Genomic DNA, 14,063 nt, shown 5'->3' with positions numbered 1-14,063 from the left:
TAATCTCAAACTGATTCTTCTTCTTCACATGGTCACCTCTATGATATACCCCTAAATTCTTGTCACCGCGAGGGGTGGGTGTATGATCAATCGGAGTTAAGTTATTCCCTCTCTTATTCTTAACCCTATCAGGATTCTTACACAAGCAATACATTTGTATGATTTATTAAAGGTTGAACAAACAAGATACAAACAAAGAAACTCAAAATATATTGAAAAACAAAACATGCGGTTGGTAATGAGATCTCCAGAACAACCGTATAAAAGATACGGTTCATAATTTTTCAAAGTTACAAACTGTGTAAAAGAAACGGTTGGTAACTTTGGTTTCGTCTCCAACCGTATAACAACTTTGAAATTGGTTTGAGCATCAGGATGACATACGGTTGGTAACTTTGGTTTCGTCTCCAACCGTATAACAACTTTGAAAGTGGTTAAAGTATTAGGATGACATACGGTTGGAGACTAATGATACTTACGAGCCGTAACTATTATACGGTTCATATTTTCTTGTACCGTAGAGTGAAATTCTACACGTCGCACAACTCAAAAGTACGGTTGATAATCAACACACATTACGTACCGTACAACACATACGGTTGGTTACGAACTCACAGTTACGAACCGACTAGAAAAAAATTAACATGCATGAAGGAATACAGTTCGTAATAGGGTGTCCCGTACCAACCGTATCTGCACAAAAACTCAAACACTAGAACATACGGTTCGTTATTTTTGATGATTTCAATTGTTACGAACCGTATATGCATCAAATAGTTAAGATACGATTGGTAATTGAAACAATACCAACCGCAGAAACCTCATTTCCAGAATTCAAATTCAAATTTTGAACCTAAAACCCTAATTTTTGATATAGAATACACTTGAATTTAACAGAATACACAAAATATTGACTGGGTTTTTGATTACATACCTCATATAAGTCATTAATCCTGATTTCTCAACTTGAGGAGTTTGGAATTGGGGTTCTTCACCGGTTGAGGGATTTTGTTGATTGGAGGCGGTTGAATCTTCGTCAACTTTCTTCTTCCTCGTCATCTATATTATAGACTTTAATCAACGATTAGTACTGTTGGGAATCGCCAATTAATCGATGAAGTTTTAATGGTGGAAGCTCCCTTACGGTTACAATGGAGGAGTAGAGAAGATGAAAGAAAAAAAAAACTGATTTTGATTTTACTCTATTCATAATTAGATTTAAATATGATGGAGGACAATTCAGTCTTTTCAATTTAAAAAGGAGGGACAAATTAGTCCATTTAAAGCAAAAAGGGTAATCTAGTCAATTTACACCCCTATAGGACACCCCCTAACCAATTAGAAGGACATTGCTATCACACTTGCTGCCCCTATACCAGGATTGCATATAAAGGTCCTCCCTCGCTTCGCTCGGTCGGCCCAAAAATGAAAATCAAATCCAGACAACGGAAAAACATTTTTCTTTTTGTTTTTCTTTCGTTTAAGAAATTGAACTTACTAGTTAACATAACTCACAGGATCAACTGATGACGATGAAAATAATTTTTACAGTGGACGTTAAGATAGTAGTAAAAAGGTTTATGATTAACCACTTTTAATTTGGATGGTGTCCACGGCAAAACAGCGGTGGTAGATATAGTTGTTCCCAAGTCGAAAAATATTCTGGACCCATAAGAATATGATAACTGGCCCAAATCCATTTTAACGATCCGTGTTTCTTATTTTCATTAGTCCCACACCGCCAGAAACTTTTTTCTACTTCTAGTTTATAATCAAAAAACTACCATTGGAAAGCATCTGGTTGTATAAATATAATAATTGCTGCCTTCGGTGAGAGAATAATAATATTTTTCTTCCTAGGTTTTTACGACATCAACAATTTCTGTTTTTGTTCTTCTGCCTCCCTTTTTTGTTCTTCATTCAAGTGATTGATCAGAGTAACAATGGCGACGACTGCAAGACACTCAGAAGCTCAAGCTCAATTCCAGTTTACGAAGCAACCGTATGTCGAAGATGTTGGACCTAGGAAGATGTAAGCTCAATTCATTATTTTACTTTTTTTTTAGTCTGTTTTTGTTTGTAGCCTGAAAATTGTTCTGATTGATTTTTGTTTGTTGCAGTCAAAGTATAAAGTTCTCAATGATGTCTGGACCAGAAATCATGAAAGCTTCTGAAGTTCAAGTGTATGATAGTGGTTTTTATGATCAAAACAGAAAGCCTAAGAAGAATGCATTGCTCGATTCTCGTATGGTATGTTGTATTTCTTTTAAACAACTTGTATAGTGTAGCCAATTATGGTTTTGTCTTGTGGTCATGACGTATGCTTGAACTATGTGGTTGATTTCAGGGTCCTGCTGGTAGCAAAATGGGTATCATTTGTGAAACATGCCATGGCGATTTTGTGAATTGCCCAGGACATTATGGATATTTGCATCTTTGCCTTCCGGTGTTCAATGTTGGATACTTCAATGCGATTCTTAATATTCTTAAATGCATATGTAAGGTATGGTAATTCTGCAATTTGATTATGTTTTGCTTGCTTCACATTATGGTCACGGTTTTTCCATATTTACATTATACATTAGCTACTCATTGGTATGTACTAAATTTTGTATTTGTTACAGTCATGTGCTCGAATACTACTGTCGGAGAAAGAACGTGTAAGTTACTTAAAGAAGATGAGGAATCCCAAAGCGGAGGCTTTGCAGAAGACTGCCACAGCCAAGGCGATATTAAAAAGTTGTAAACCCAAAACATGCAGCAGATGCGGATACATCAATGGTTTGCCTTCTATCCCTTTTTTAATACATTGATGATAGAGACTTATCTTACTTCATTGATAGTAGAGTCGGAACTAGCAATGTTGCACACAGAAACATTTGTGTAATATTGTTCGTGCACTTTTCTGTGAGGATAGGCAAACAATGGAAAATGGATCATCAAATTGTAGCAGTTCTTCAGAACACAGCATATACCAAATCTCACATAATTTCTGTTTGTACTTTATTCAAACATTGTAAAAGTAGTATGATTTACTGGATAATAATTATGTTTAAAATAAATATAAGTATTAAATAATAATTCTGTGCACACAGCATCGAACCATCAGTCTCGAGCAATTGAGGCCGCATTGTAGACTCTGAATTAGCTAATTGGTATTTTGGTGGGTGCATAAGACTCTGCACTTCCCCAACTTGTCTGTGAGCTTGTTTCTGTGACCTTTTCTGTCAGCTTAGGGGAATCGGGAAACTCTTCGAATAAATGAATAGAAACTAATGTTTAACATATTGAAACATGATTAAGGTCATGGGCACATGGCAAAGGTGATTATTTTCAAGATAAGTATGGTCGTCACTAAATTCGTATGCCAAATTTGTACTTGCAGCTGTAGTGAAAAAAGCAGGAACAGTTATGGGTATTATTCATGACCGAAGCAAAAAATTTACGGATGACACAGATAAAGAATGCAAAGCAGCACTTTCTGGGACGAAAGATTCTGGGACACGTATTCAAATTCTTAACCCTGTTAGAGTTCTTGGTCTCTTTAAAAGAATACTGGACCAGGTATAAGCTCCTATTGATGATAGTTTGGGTACATAAAATGGCCTTTCGAGATAAAATTCTCAAGCAAGATATATGACACGATTCTTTAGCTTCATTCTCTATTCCTTGCACTTTTTTTTTTCTTTTTCTGTTTGTTAATATTCCTTATCTTCGTATTGCAGGACTGTGAACTACTATATCTCAGTGATAGGCCTGAGAAACTTATTATTACAGACATTTTGGTGCCTCCTATAGCTATCCGTCCTTCTTCTTTTGTAGATGGAGGAAGAAGGTTGGTTATACATGGTTGAACATTTATGTCTTTAGTGCTGCTGTTTGAGTTGCTCGTGATAATTTATTCTATGTGCTTAATTAGTGAATTGATTATCAATTTGCTTTTGCCGCAGTAACGAAGATGATATCACTTCTAAACTTAATACCATTATTCAAACAAATGCTTCCCTCCGACAAGACTTAGATGGCAAGAAGTCCACTTCCCAATGTTTGGTACGGATCAGAGCATAACATGGCTTATTGTTTACTTTTCAGTTTCTTGCGACATTTTTCAAACTATTATCACAATAGTCTGATTAGAAAAATTGCTGCTTCTTGTTTCTTTGGTTCTGATGAATGTCTTTTATGCTCTAATCATAGTAACACTGTTACTCGACTTGCAGGGTGATTGGGAACTACTCCAAGTTGAGGTTGCACAATATATCAATAGCGAAGTCCGCGGTGTCCCCCTAAGTATGATGCAGTCCTCAAAACCATTACGAGGGTTCGTCCAACGTCTCAAAGGGAAACAGGGGCGCTTTCGTGGGAACTTGTGTGGAAAACGTGTTGAGTATACTGCCAGGACTGTTATTTCCCCTGATCCTAATCTTAAAATTACAGAGGTTACTTGCTGTTTTTAGCTTTGACTATCTTTGGTTGTTGCATTTTAGTTGTTGCATACTTGTTTGTGCACGTAATTGGCTAACACATCTGATGAATGGTTTGTATTTTGTGTCTTTTTTTAGGTGGGCATACCTATCTTGATTGCTCAAACCTTAACATACCCAGAACTAGTGTCCCAGCACAACATAGAGAAGTTAAGGAAATGTGTTGTCAACGGTGCTTATAAATATCCAGGAGCAAAATCTATTATATCTGCTGGTTCAGTGAGGTATGTGCTATTGTTCATCTCATCTTACTGATTGCATATAAGAAAATCTCAGTATTGTTGTATTTTGTTTTCAATAGTGTGTTATCCTGTTTTAGTTTAATTTTCCCGTGGTAATTGACTTACCTGATCCTTCTGCAGGATTCTGAATAGAAGACGAAAAAGTGATGCTTATGGACTCAAATTTGGAGACATTGTAGAAAGGCATCTGGAAGATGGGGATGTTGTGTTATTTAATCGTCAGCCTAGCTTGCATCGCATGTCTATAATGTGTCATAGGGTATTTGCATCAACATCTTGTTTGAATGTTACACTTTGTTTAATTTGTTTTTCTTTGTTCTCTTCGTCCCATATTGATTTCATTTGCAAATGCTTGTAGGCGAAAATAATGCCTTGGAGAACATTGAGGTTCAATGAATCTGTTTGTAATCCATACAATGCTGACTTCGATGGTGATGAGATGAATATGCATGTTCCTCAAACAGAAGAGGCTCGCACAGAGGCTCTCATGCTGATGGGGGTAATTGCTTTGTCCTTCAAATATTTTTGTGGGTTTTGTTAGATTTGTGACTACTTTATCTTTATATGTTCAGAACTTCATATCCATTTAAAAATTGTCTGATGTTTGTTTGCGTTGAGTTACACATGATTCAATGTGTTTTAAGCTAAACCTCCAATGAATTCAATTGTAACTTTCCTGCATCCGGTTGAAAAGTTGTTGATTTTTGGGCAGGTTGTTTCTTACTAGATATACTAGGGGACTGATAGTGTTGTTTAAGTTCATCCCAGTATACCTTCATTAACAATTGTTGGTCAAGTTTCTAGTGCTTCTCTTTCGTGTTTAGTTCAGTTGTTCTTTTAAGTAATGTTTCATTTCTTGTTTAATCTGTTGATAGTAACATTGTGATACGAAACCCATTAGCCGACTCCGACTGAATGCTTTCATGAGGTGCATGTATGATACTGATTGCTAACGTGTAAACATTTGATGAAGGCTGTAAATGTACTATAGATAGGTTTTTTTTTTGACATCAGTCTTGACTGTAAATGTAAATGTTTACATTTGTAAACATTGAACCTCATTTGCACCTCTTGAACATATACCAGAGATGATTGGTCCATCTCATAAAACTTTTATTGATGCAGTCCTTCACATTTTAGGAACTTTTCACATATGAAGAATGTTCATTGCTACCTTCCTTCGCTAAACACTGCACTATCTCATTACTTTCCTGCAAAGCATGAGTATGATAATGCTTTTACCGATCAGTTGCTGTTTTGACCTAGACCAGGGTCAAACACTTAGAATTGTTTGGTATTTAATTGCATATTTCAAATCTATACTGGAATTGCTTAGCCTTCTAGGTTGCACGCCAGTTATTCTGAACCATCAAATTATCACCAGTTTCCTCTATGTCCTTCAATGTTATAATCAAACTTGAGTGTGTATTTCTAGAATAATTATCAAGCACTTACACAATCCCAATTATTTTATTTCCGTTTCAACAAACTGTCCACATAACTTTCCTCTACATCTGTAATTGCTTGCAGGTGCAAAATAACTTGTGTACACCAAAAAATGGAGAAATTTTGGTCGCATCTACTCAAGATTTTCTAACATCTTCCTTTCTCATTACACGGAGGGATACATTCTATGATCGTGCATCCTTTGCGCTTATGTGTACTTATATGGGTGATGCAATAGAATCTGTTGATTTGCCAGCACCGGCTTTAATTAAGGTTAGACAAGGCTTTGTTATGCACAGTTATCATAGATGTCTTGATCACCATTCTTATTCTTTGTGTTTCGTACCTATTCATGCTTGTCATTTAGTATTTGGTATTAGGAATAACAACTGCTCTGATACTATTGTTCAAGGTTAATTTCTTTCTCTGAGTTTTTGCTTTGGTTATGAAGAATCCCAAGTACTTCCCTTAACCTCCCATGTGTATGGGGGATATCAATCTTTTTCATGCAACACTCCATTCTATCAAATATAACATGTTTCAAAATTATGTTTTTCTTTTGTCTCTATGAATCCGATGTGAATGCTCGCTGTATCATGAATTTGATCTTATCTGTATAGAACTCAATGCTGTCAAACAGAAGAACATGATTTTTCCATATATAAGTTAGAAAAAAAGATTGCTTCAATTCGTTGCATCTTTTAATCAAATGGATGCACATGCTGAGTGCAGCTTCCTTTTTGCACAATAGTTCGGATTTACTTCTGAGTCAGTTTCTTGTAAAAAATCTCTGGCTTGTAAAATGTTGTTCACTTAGATGCAAGTAGTCTTGTCTGGCTTTATTAACTGTGGTCTTGCATGTGTGCTTAAAATGGTTAGAGATATATCAAAAATTGACTAATTGATGTAAAATTGCATTTTCACAGCCAGTAGAGCTTTGGACTGGGAAACAGCTATTCAGTGTTCTAGTTCGCCCTCGTGCTCAGATGAGAGTCTATGTAAATCTTACTGTTACAGAAAAATCTTACAAGCAGGGCAAAGAAACATTGTGTCCAAATGAAGGGTTTGTCTATTTTCGGAACAGTGAACTTATTTGTGGGCAAGTTGGTAAAGCTACTTTAGGTGGGTTCCTTTGTCTCATCATATCTTAAAAGTTAAATCATTGCTGGAGCTGCATATTTTATTTCTTCATTTGCAGTTGCATTGGTCTTCTACAACATTTTGTTGGCATGCGATATATTACAAGTGAGATATTTAGTTTGGGAGGATTAGTTTGTCCGAAGTAGCTTCACTGTGAAGCATCAAGGATTTAAGGGCTTCTATTTCAAGGAAATCATTTTGTATCAAAAGATGTCACAGGCATGCAAACTCCATGCCTTACAGAACGGAGTTACTGGTTAAATGAGTGACACATAACACCTTCAACTATGTTCGGGATTTTGTAGGCGGTGATTGGGCAATTGGCTTTACATGTTAGTTATACCTAACACATTTAAGTATTTCAATAGATAAGCAAACCATTTTACTGACATCATTAGTTTTCTATACAAGCTTGGTTCTCCTTCTGGATTATATCGTGAATCAACCATTATGTCCTGAGTAGCATAACCACATATGTTGCCTTCTTTTTTCCTGAGTGGGCACTTTTGAGATCTTCTCTTACTATGAAAAAGCCCATATTGCGCAGTGTCCTATGTTTTTGTTTTCTGGATCCTGTAGACTGACCTTTCCAGGGTTTCTTTTCCTCTGAATCCACCTCCAGGAAATGGCAATAAAGATGGACTTTTTTCTGTTCTTCTTAGAGATTATAATGCACATGCTGCTGCTGCTTGTATGAACCGTCTAGCGAAATTGAGGTATCTTTCATGAATCTTTAGCTTATGATAACGTTCTAGTTCGCTAGGTCAGTGAGGCAATCTATTTTGCGAAATAGCCTGTGTATTATTGATGATATCCTTATCCTATTTGATTAAATATATAATGATCATAGCCTCTCATTGGGACAAGCCAATTGTTGCAGAAATTGATTCTTCGCAAGGACTATAATCCGTTTCGCTTATATGTTACACTCTTAATTCCTTTCTTTCCTGTAGTGCTCGCTGGATTGGGAACCATGGTTTCTCAATTGGTATTGATGATATCCAACCTGGAGAGTCTTTAAGGAAAGAGATACAAGATAGGATCAAAAAGGAAAAACAAGAAAATGATGCACTTGTTCAGAAATACAAAAACGGGCAACTTCAAGTTCAACCAGGTTGTGATGCCGCTCAAACATTGGAATCTGAGTTAACATATCTTCTCAATGGAGTTAGAGAGAAAACTGGAAAGGTAAATTATGTTATGTGGTTGCATTTGTTTGATATTTATCTTCATAAATAAATGAAGGCAAACAATATTTTGATTTCTCTGTTTAATTGGTCCCAGATTTGTATGGGAACCACGGAACAAAACAAAAAAGTAGATGAAAAAGTAAAACTGCATTGGAGGAACAGCCCTCTGATTATGTCGCAGTGTGGATCCAAAGGGTCCCCGGATAATATCAGTCAGATGATTGCATGTGTTGGTCAGCAATCAGTTGGGGGTCGCCGTGCTTCTAACGGCTTTATCGACAGAAATCTTCCCCACTTCCCTAAGAACTCAACCGCACCGGATGTAAGCTCAATTTTCTCGCTTATTTGTCTGTGTTGCAATTTCCTGAACTTTTGTTGATATATCCCCTCCTTCACTATTCATTCTTCTGTTCACTGTACACATTTCTTCAAAAACTAGTTTGATAATGTGCTCTGATTTTCATCAAATTATTAGTTTTGAAGCGTACTTATGTTCAAATTGGACTATGTTTCATAAAAATGGATGGCATAGAACCGTGTAAAATGCTCATTGTAGCTTACATGCTGAGAGTGAAACTTATTTATATATTTTGTCGAACAAAGCTTGTTAACACAGTATATGCGTATTCTTCTGTTAACCCAATGCACATTACTTTATTTTCAGTTATTGGAAAGTAAATTCTTAGCAGGGAAGTTAAATTTAACTACTGATGGAATATTTATTCTACTTTCAGGCTAGAGGTTTTGTCGAGAACTCATTCTACACTGGCTTGACTCCCACTGAGTTTTTCTTTCATACGATGGCAGGACGTGAAGGTCTTGTGGATACTGCGGTTAGTCTCTTCAATGGTTTCTTCTCAATTATTAAACACCAACATTGTGTTCTTGCTTATTGGCTCAGTTTGATGTCGTTCACATGCCTCATTGATGTAACCACGTGAAGCATGAATAATTTCTGGGTTTTTTTTGTTGGTTTGGAATGATTATTGTCACAACTAAACGCCGCATGTTTCCTGTTATATATATAAAGATTCTTCTCCTGAAAAACAGTTTATGATTGTATGCATTTAAACGCCCAAGGGTTTAACTGTAGGTGTAGTCAGATTAACCATAATTCTTGTATATAGGTCAGCTTCTTGGTTATGCTAATTCAACTTGTCATATTTGAAAAGTTAAGTGCAAGGTAAAATCACCACCCATTACTGAGGGTGAAAATGATCGTGCATCACTTTCTAAAGAAAGCAAAGATATGTCTTGAAGAAAAAACTATACTGTGATACTAAATGTTTTTGCTAGCTTTTTAAGCTTAAGAATTGTTTCCATTTTCAATTAAATTTCAGTAAGGTGGTGTATTAGATGACATACATGAGGATATTCTTTTATATATAGCGGGTAAAGGTCTCTTACCATTCATTGCTGTTGATGTCCTATCGCAGATCTTATAGTAATATTCGAAATATGTCATCTTTTGTGGCTCAACTTATTACATGCTTAAATGATAATGATTATTCTACTGCTTTACAGTTTTGGTTTACTCTCCTCAGCCACCAGCTTACTGAACCGTTGTTTCCAAATGGACGTGTTGGTTTAATACTTCAATTCACTTTTATAATTGCTCAGGTGAAAACTGCTGACACAGGTTACATGTCTCGTAGACTGATCAAAGCGTTGGAAGATCTCTCGATTCAGTATGATAATACAGTTCGCAGTGCTAGTGGTCGTGTCATCCAATTTATTTATGGAGATGATGGCATGGATCCCTCTAAAATGGAAGGAAAGGATGGATCTCCCTTAAATTTTGATAGATTGTACATGAAAGCAAAGGTTTGACTTCTTTTAGTTAATTTCTTTGTGATTACTATTGTCAGGAAATATGCAAAAACTCAGATATCATCCCTTCTCAGGCTACCTGCCCTGCTAGAGGTCATTCCAGCTTGTCTCCTACGGAGATCAAAAAGCTTGCTGATTCTAGACTCTCAGAACTGATAATGACCCCAGAAGGTGGTTTCAAGGAAGGGGAAGAAGCTTTCAGTGAAGGGAAAGAAGCTTTTAAGAAATCTCTCCTGGATGAAGAAGCTTTCAAGGAAGGGAAAGAAGGTGGGTTTCTTTACAAATGCATCACTTCGTTAACGAACACAAGAAAGGGTTTGCAATTAGATGAAGAGAAAATGGGCTCTCAGTCTCTAGAAAAGGTCTCTGCAAATGTAGCTGGAATTACTTTGCAACAATTACAGGTAAACCTGCAATATGCAAAGCTACTTATTTTATCTCGTATCCTTCTCTTGATTAACCATTTGAGCAACTTGTAATATTCATCAACCAACAAATAGTCTTTTTATTGAACCGCCTTCAAATGATTGTTCCAATTCCCTAAGTCACGATTGCATCTGATATGCACATAATTTCCGATGTGGTTGGCTGAAAATTTGAATATTTTAGAGCAACTGTGTACTTTTCATATTTAAGTAAGTCCATATAAGTTCCGAGACACAACATTCAAGTATCCTGATCCTTATTAAGAATTACAAGTTTACAATTCATGTTATTAAGAATTACAAGTTTACAATTCATGTTAACGTTTAAGTAAAATCTCATAGATGTTTGATATTCACTATAAGATTAGATTGTATTCGGAACTAACAACTGGTTTTGCTTTTCTGAATGTGCTTTACTGTTAATCTTGATTATTTTCTATATATCGAATAGTTCCCTTTTGCTGTTGCATGGCCACTGTATAATTCTTGTTTCAAAATCGTAGGTCTTCTTGGAAACCTGTATTTCTCGTTACTATACAAAGAGAATCGAAGCTGGAACTGCAATTGGAGCTATTGGAGCTCAAAGTATAGGAGAACCTGGGACACAGATGACTTTAAAAACATTCCACTTTGCTGGAGTTGCTAGCATGAGTATCCTTTAGTTGATTACATTTATTTTCATATTATTCTTCTCTTTTTCTAACAAGTCGTTGCTAGATTTAGTTCCTACTAAATCTTTGATTGCCCATTTTACTCTCATGTCCGGACAAAGTAAGGTGCACTTCTAGTACATTTTTGTTTCCTCTATATCCACTATGACATCATACTCCAAAGGACTTGCAATGTTCTTTGTGAGTCTGTAGGGGTTAGTAATGTGAACGAGAAGGACAGGAGCGATCACTATGTCCTTTTTCTATGACCATAAGATACAGTAATCCACTCTTTTCAGAGAAACTGTGACTATTAATTAGTTTTCAGTGTGATCCTTTAACTCGGCATCAGATGTTACACTTGGAGTTCCTCGCATCAAGGAAATTATAAACGGTGCTAAAAATATAAGTACACCTATTATTACTGCTAAACTTGAGAGTGATAGAGATGTTAGATCTGCACGCATGGTGAAAGGCTGTATCGAGAAAACAGTGCTTGGCGAGGTATGTTCTTCGAAGCACTCATCACTACTATCTCATTTTTCTTCTCCAGTGCCGTGCAACCTTGTTTGTAGAAGAATGACATCATTCTTCCATAAAAATGCACATTGTAGTCACAATCTTTCGGAGATCAGTCAGTGTATCATTCCCGGGGTTTACGATTACATGATGACTTTATATGCAGATTGCTAAAAGCATCAAAATAGTTCTCGAAACACGCGAAGCATACATACTTGTAACGCTGGATATGGAATTGATGCGGTGTTCACAATTGAAGATTTCTGCTTACAGTGTACGAGAATCTCTCTTGGGTCATCATAAATTAAAATTAAGTCCTTCAAAATCAAAATTATATCCAGAAAAGGTGAGGAATTCATATACTGCACATAGCACCATTAATGTTTATTTCAAGGTAATTCTTAAATATCATCTGTGACGGAATTGTGGTCCTGTCGCAGTATGTTGAGGTACTGGATTATAGAAGTCTGAAAATTCGTTCTCCTGAGAAAGATAGAACCAAGATTCACTTTGCACTGCACTCTTTGAAATCCATGCTTCCGGAAGTTGTTGTAATGGTGAGATATTACACTCTATTCTAGATTCCAACTGCCGTAAAAGTATATTGTTTTTTCTTTTCTTTTTTTAAGAGAAAGATAATTGCCAATTTCTGGAGCTGCTAGAGTGGGTGGTTTATTATCTAATCTCACTTCCTTTTCTTGTCTTCTTCATGCAGGGCATTCCAACAGTTGAGCGTGTAATTGTAAGTGAAAAACAGAAAAAGGGCAAGGGTACGGGCGAGTACGAGGTGTTTGTGGAAGGGTTAGTTTTTTCAGTCTCCCTCTTGTCGATAATTCATGAAAAAGTTTGCAACTTACCTGGATATAGTTATTTGGCTAGCTGAACATTCATGTCTACTGCTATATTTACATGATTTGTTATAGATTTTTGTGGTTGAATAATACGGGAAATCACTTCGAGTTTTTGCAGGACAAATCTTCGAGCTGTCATGGGAATTCCAGGGGTCAATGGAGAGGAAACAACAAGCAACCATATCATAGAAGTCCAAGAAACTCTCGGAATTGAGGCTGCAAGAAGATGTATAATTGAAGAAATTCAGCACATCATGAAAGAATATAGAATGAGCATAGATGTTCGCCACATGATGCTCCTAGCAGATGTGATGACATCTAACGTGAGTTGTTTCATCTCATTTGAATTGTAGTACTCCATGCATTAGTTTTAAAAGAACTTTAAACCAAATGATTCTCGAATCCCAAACTGTAACGGGCTGATTATTATCTTAACAGGGTGAGGTGCTAGGAATCACAAGATTTGGTATCCAAAAGATGAAGGAAAGCGTGCTTATGTTAGCGTCATTTGAGAAAACACAAGATCATCTCTTCAACGGTTCCTTAAATGGAAGAGTGGACATGATTGAAGGAGTGAGTGAATGCATCATTATGGGTATACCAATGCAACTAGGCACTGGAATACTAAAAGTCCGGCAAAGGTATGTATATAAATTTTGACATTCATCTTTATACTGCTATTTGAACATATTCAAATGGACTTTTTAGAAGTTTGCTGAAAACGTAATGTTTCTTCCTGTTGCCAGAGTTGAGCATCTACCACAACTGGATTACGGCGGGGAACCAATCCTATCGTGCACATGACACAAACTGTAGTACCGTCCCAATTTCAGGGGTAAAATAGTTGCACAAGGTCTCTCCATCTGTTGTAACTTGTAAACAGAGAACAAGCATTTAATGGCTATTGCTTTTTGGGGCGGTACATTAACAATTTATATATTTATTACTCCCTCCGTCCTAAATTATTAGTCCGCTTTGACTAAGTCAAGATATTAAGGAGACCGGAAAAGTTTACAAAACTATCCCTGCCGAATGATATATTATTACTAAAATTAAAAGGAGATTAAAAGGAGTATATGGAGTATGTAAGAAAAATACATTGGTAATTATAATATTTATAGAAATGTTTAAATAGAAGATAAAAATAAAAATTTTTATGAATTGATTTAGTAGATTTGTTTTTTATTGAGGAAGATATCATTTAATATTTAGATTGGTGATATTTAAAATAATTTTATAATTATAAAAATTTGAAGGATATATTTGAGAGTTTAACTAAAAAATAT

The 14,063-nt window shown here is 36.0% G+C and overlaps 1 protein-coding gene across 1 annotated transcript; it reads left to right on the top strand.

The window, feature by feature from the left end:
* Positions 1-1,873: 1,873 nt before the first annotated feature.
* On the top strand, positions 1,874-13,844 carry LOC113280979 (DNA-directed RNA polymerase III subunit 1-like). The gene is made up of 27 exons (XM_026529607.1): positions 1,874-2,032; positions 2,121-2,250; positions 2,348-2,503; positions 2,625-2,781; positions 3,386-3,564; positions 3,726-3,835; positions 3,951-4,050; positions 4,221-4,439; positions 4,563-4,708; positions 4,847-4,985; positions 5,085-5,225; positions 6,257-6,445; positions 7,099-7,294; positions 7,935-8,028; positions 8,266-8,500; positions 8,597-8,824; positions 9,237-9,335; positions 10,123-10,326; positions 10,407-10,736; positions 11,261-11,408; positions 11,760-11,911; positions 12,093-12,272; positions 12,367-12,483; positions 12,642-12,727; positions 12,896-13,100; positions 13,216-13,418; positions 13,524-13,844. Exons 1-27 carry the CDS (start codon positions 1,944-1,946, stop codon positions 13,579-13,581), a joined length of 4,290 nt encoding a protein of 1,429 aa, XP_026385392.1. The 5' UTR covers positions 1,874-1,943; the 3' UTR covers positions 13,582-13,844.
* Positions 13,845-14,063: the final 219 nt, after the last annotated feature.

Source organism: Papaver somniferum, chromosome 5 (assembly GCF_003573695.1).
Source record: "Papaver somniferum cultivar HN1 chromosome 5, ASM357369v1, whole genome shotgun sequence".
NCBI classification, from domain to species: domain Eukaryota; kingdom Viridiplantae; phylum Streptophyta; class Magnoliopsida; order Ranunculales; family Papaveraceae; genus Papaver; species Papaver somniferum.
This window is presented reverse-complemented; position numbering and strand designations above follow the sequence as displayed.

What these genes read in the sequence shown, in the direction of transcription:
- LOC113280979 (XM_026529607.1), top strand. Translation starts at nt 1,944, where the DNA reads ATGGCGACGACTGCAAGACACTCAGAAGCTCAAGCTCAATTCCAGTTT. An exon ending in AGAACTCAACCGCACCGGAT is followed by an intron (nt 8,825 to 9,236) that starts GTAAGCTCAATT and finishes TTCTACTTTCAG; the next exon opens with GCTAGAGGTTTTGTCGAGAA. An exon ending in TTCCGGAAGTTGTTGTAATG is followed by an intron (nt 12,484 to 12,641) that starts GTGAGATATTAC and finishes TTCTTCATGCAG; the next exon opens with GGCATTCCAACAGTTGAGCG.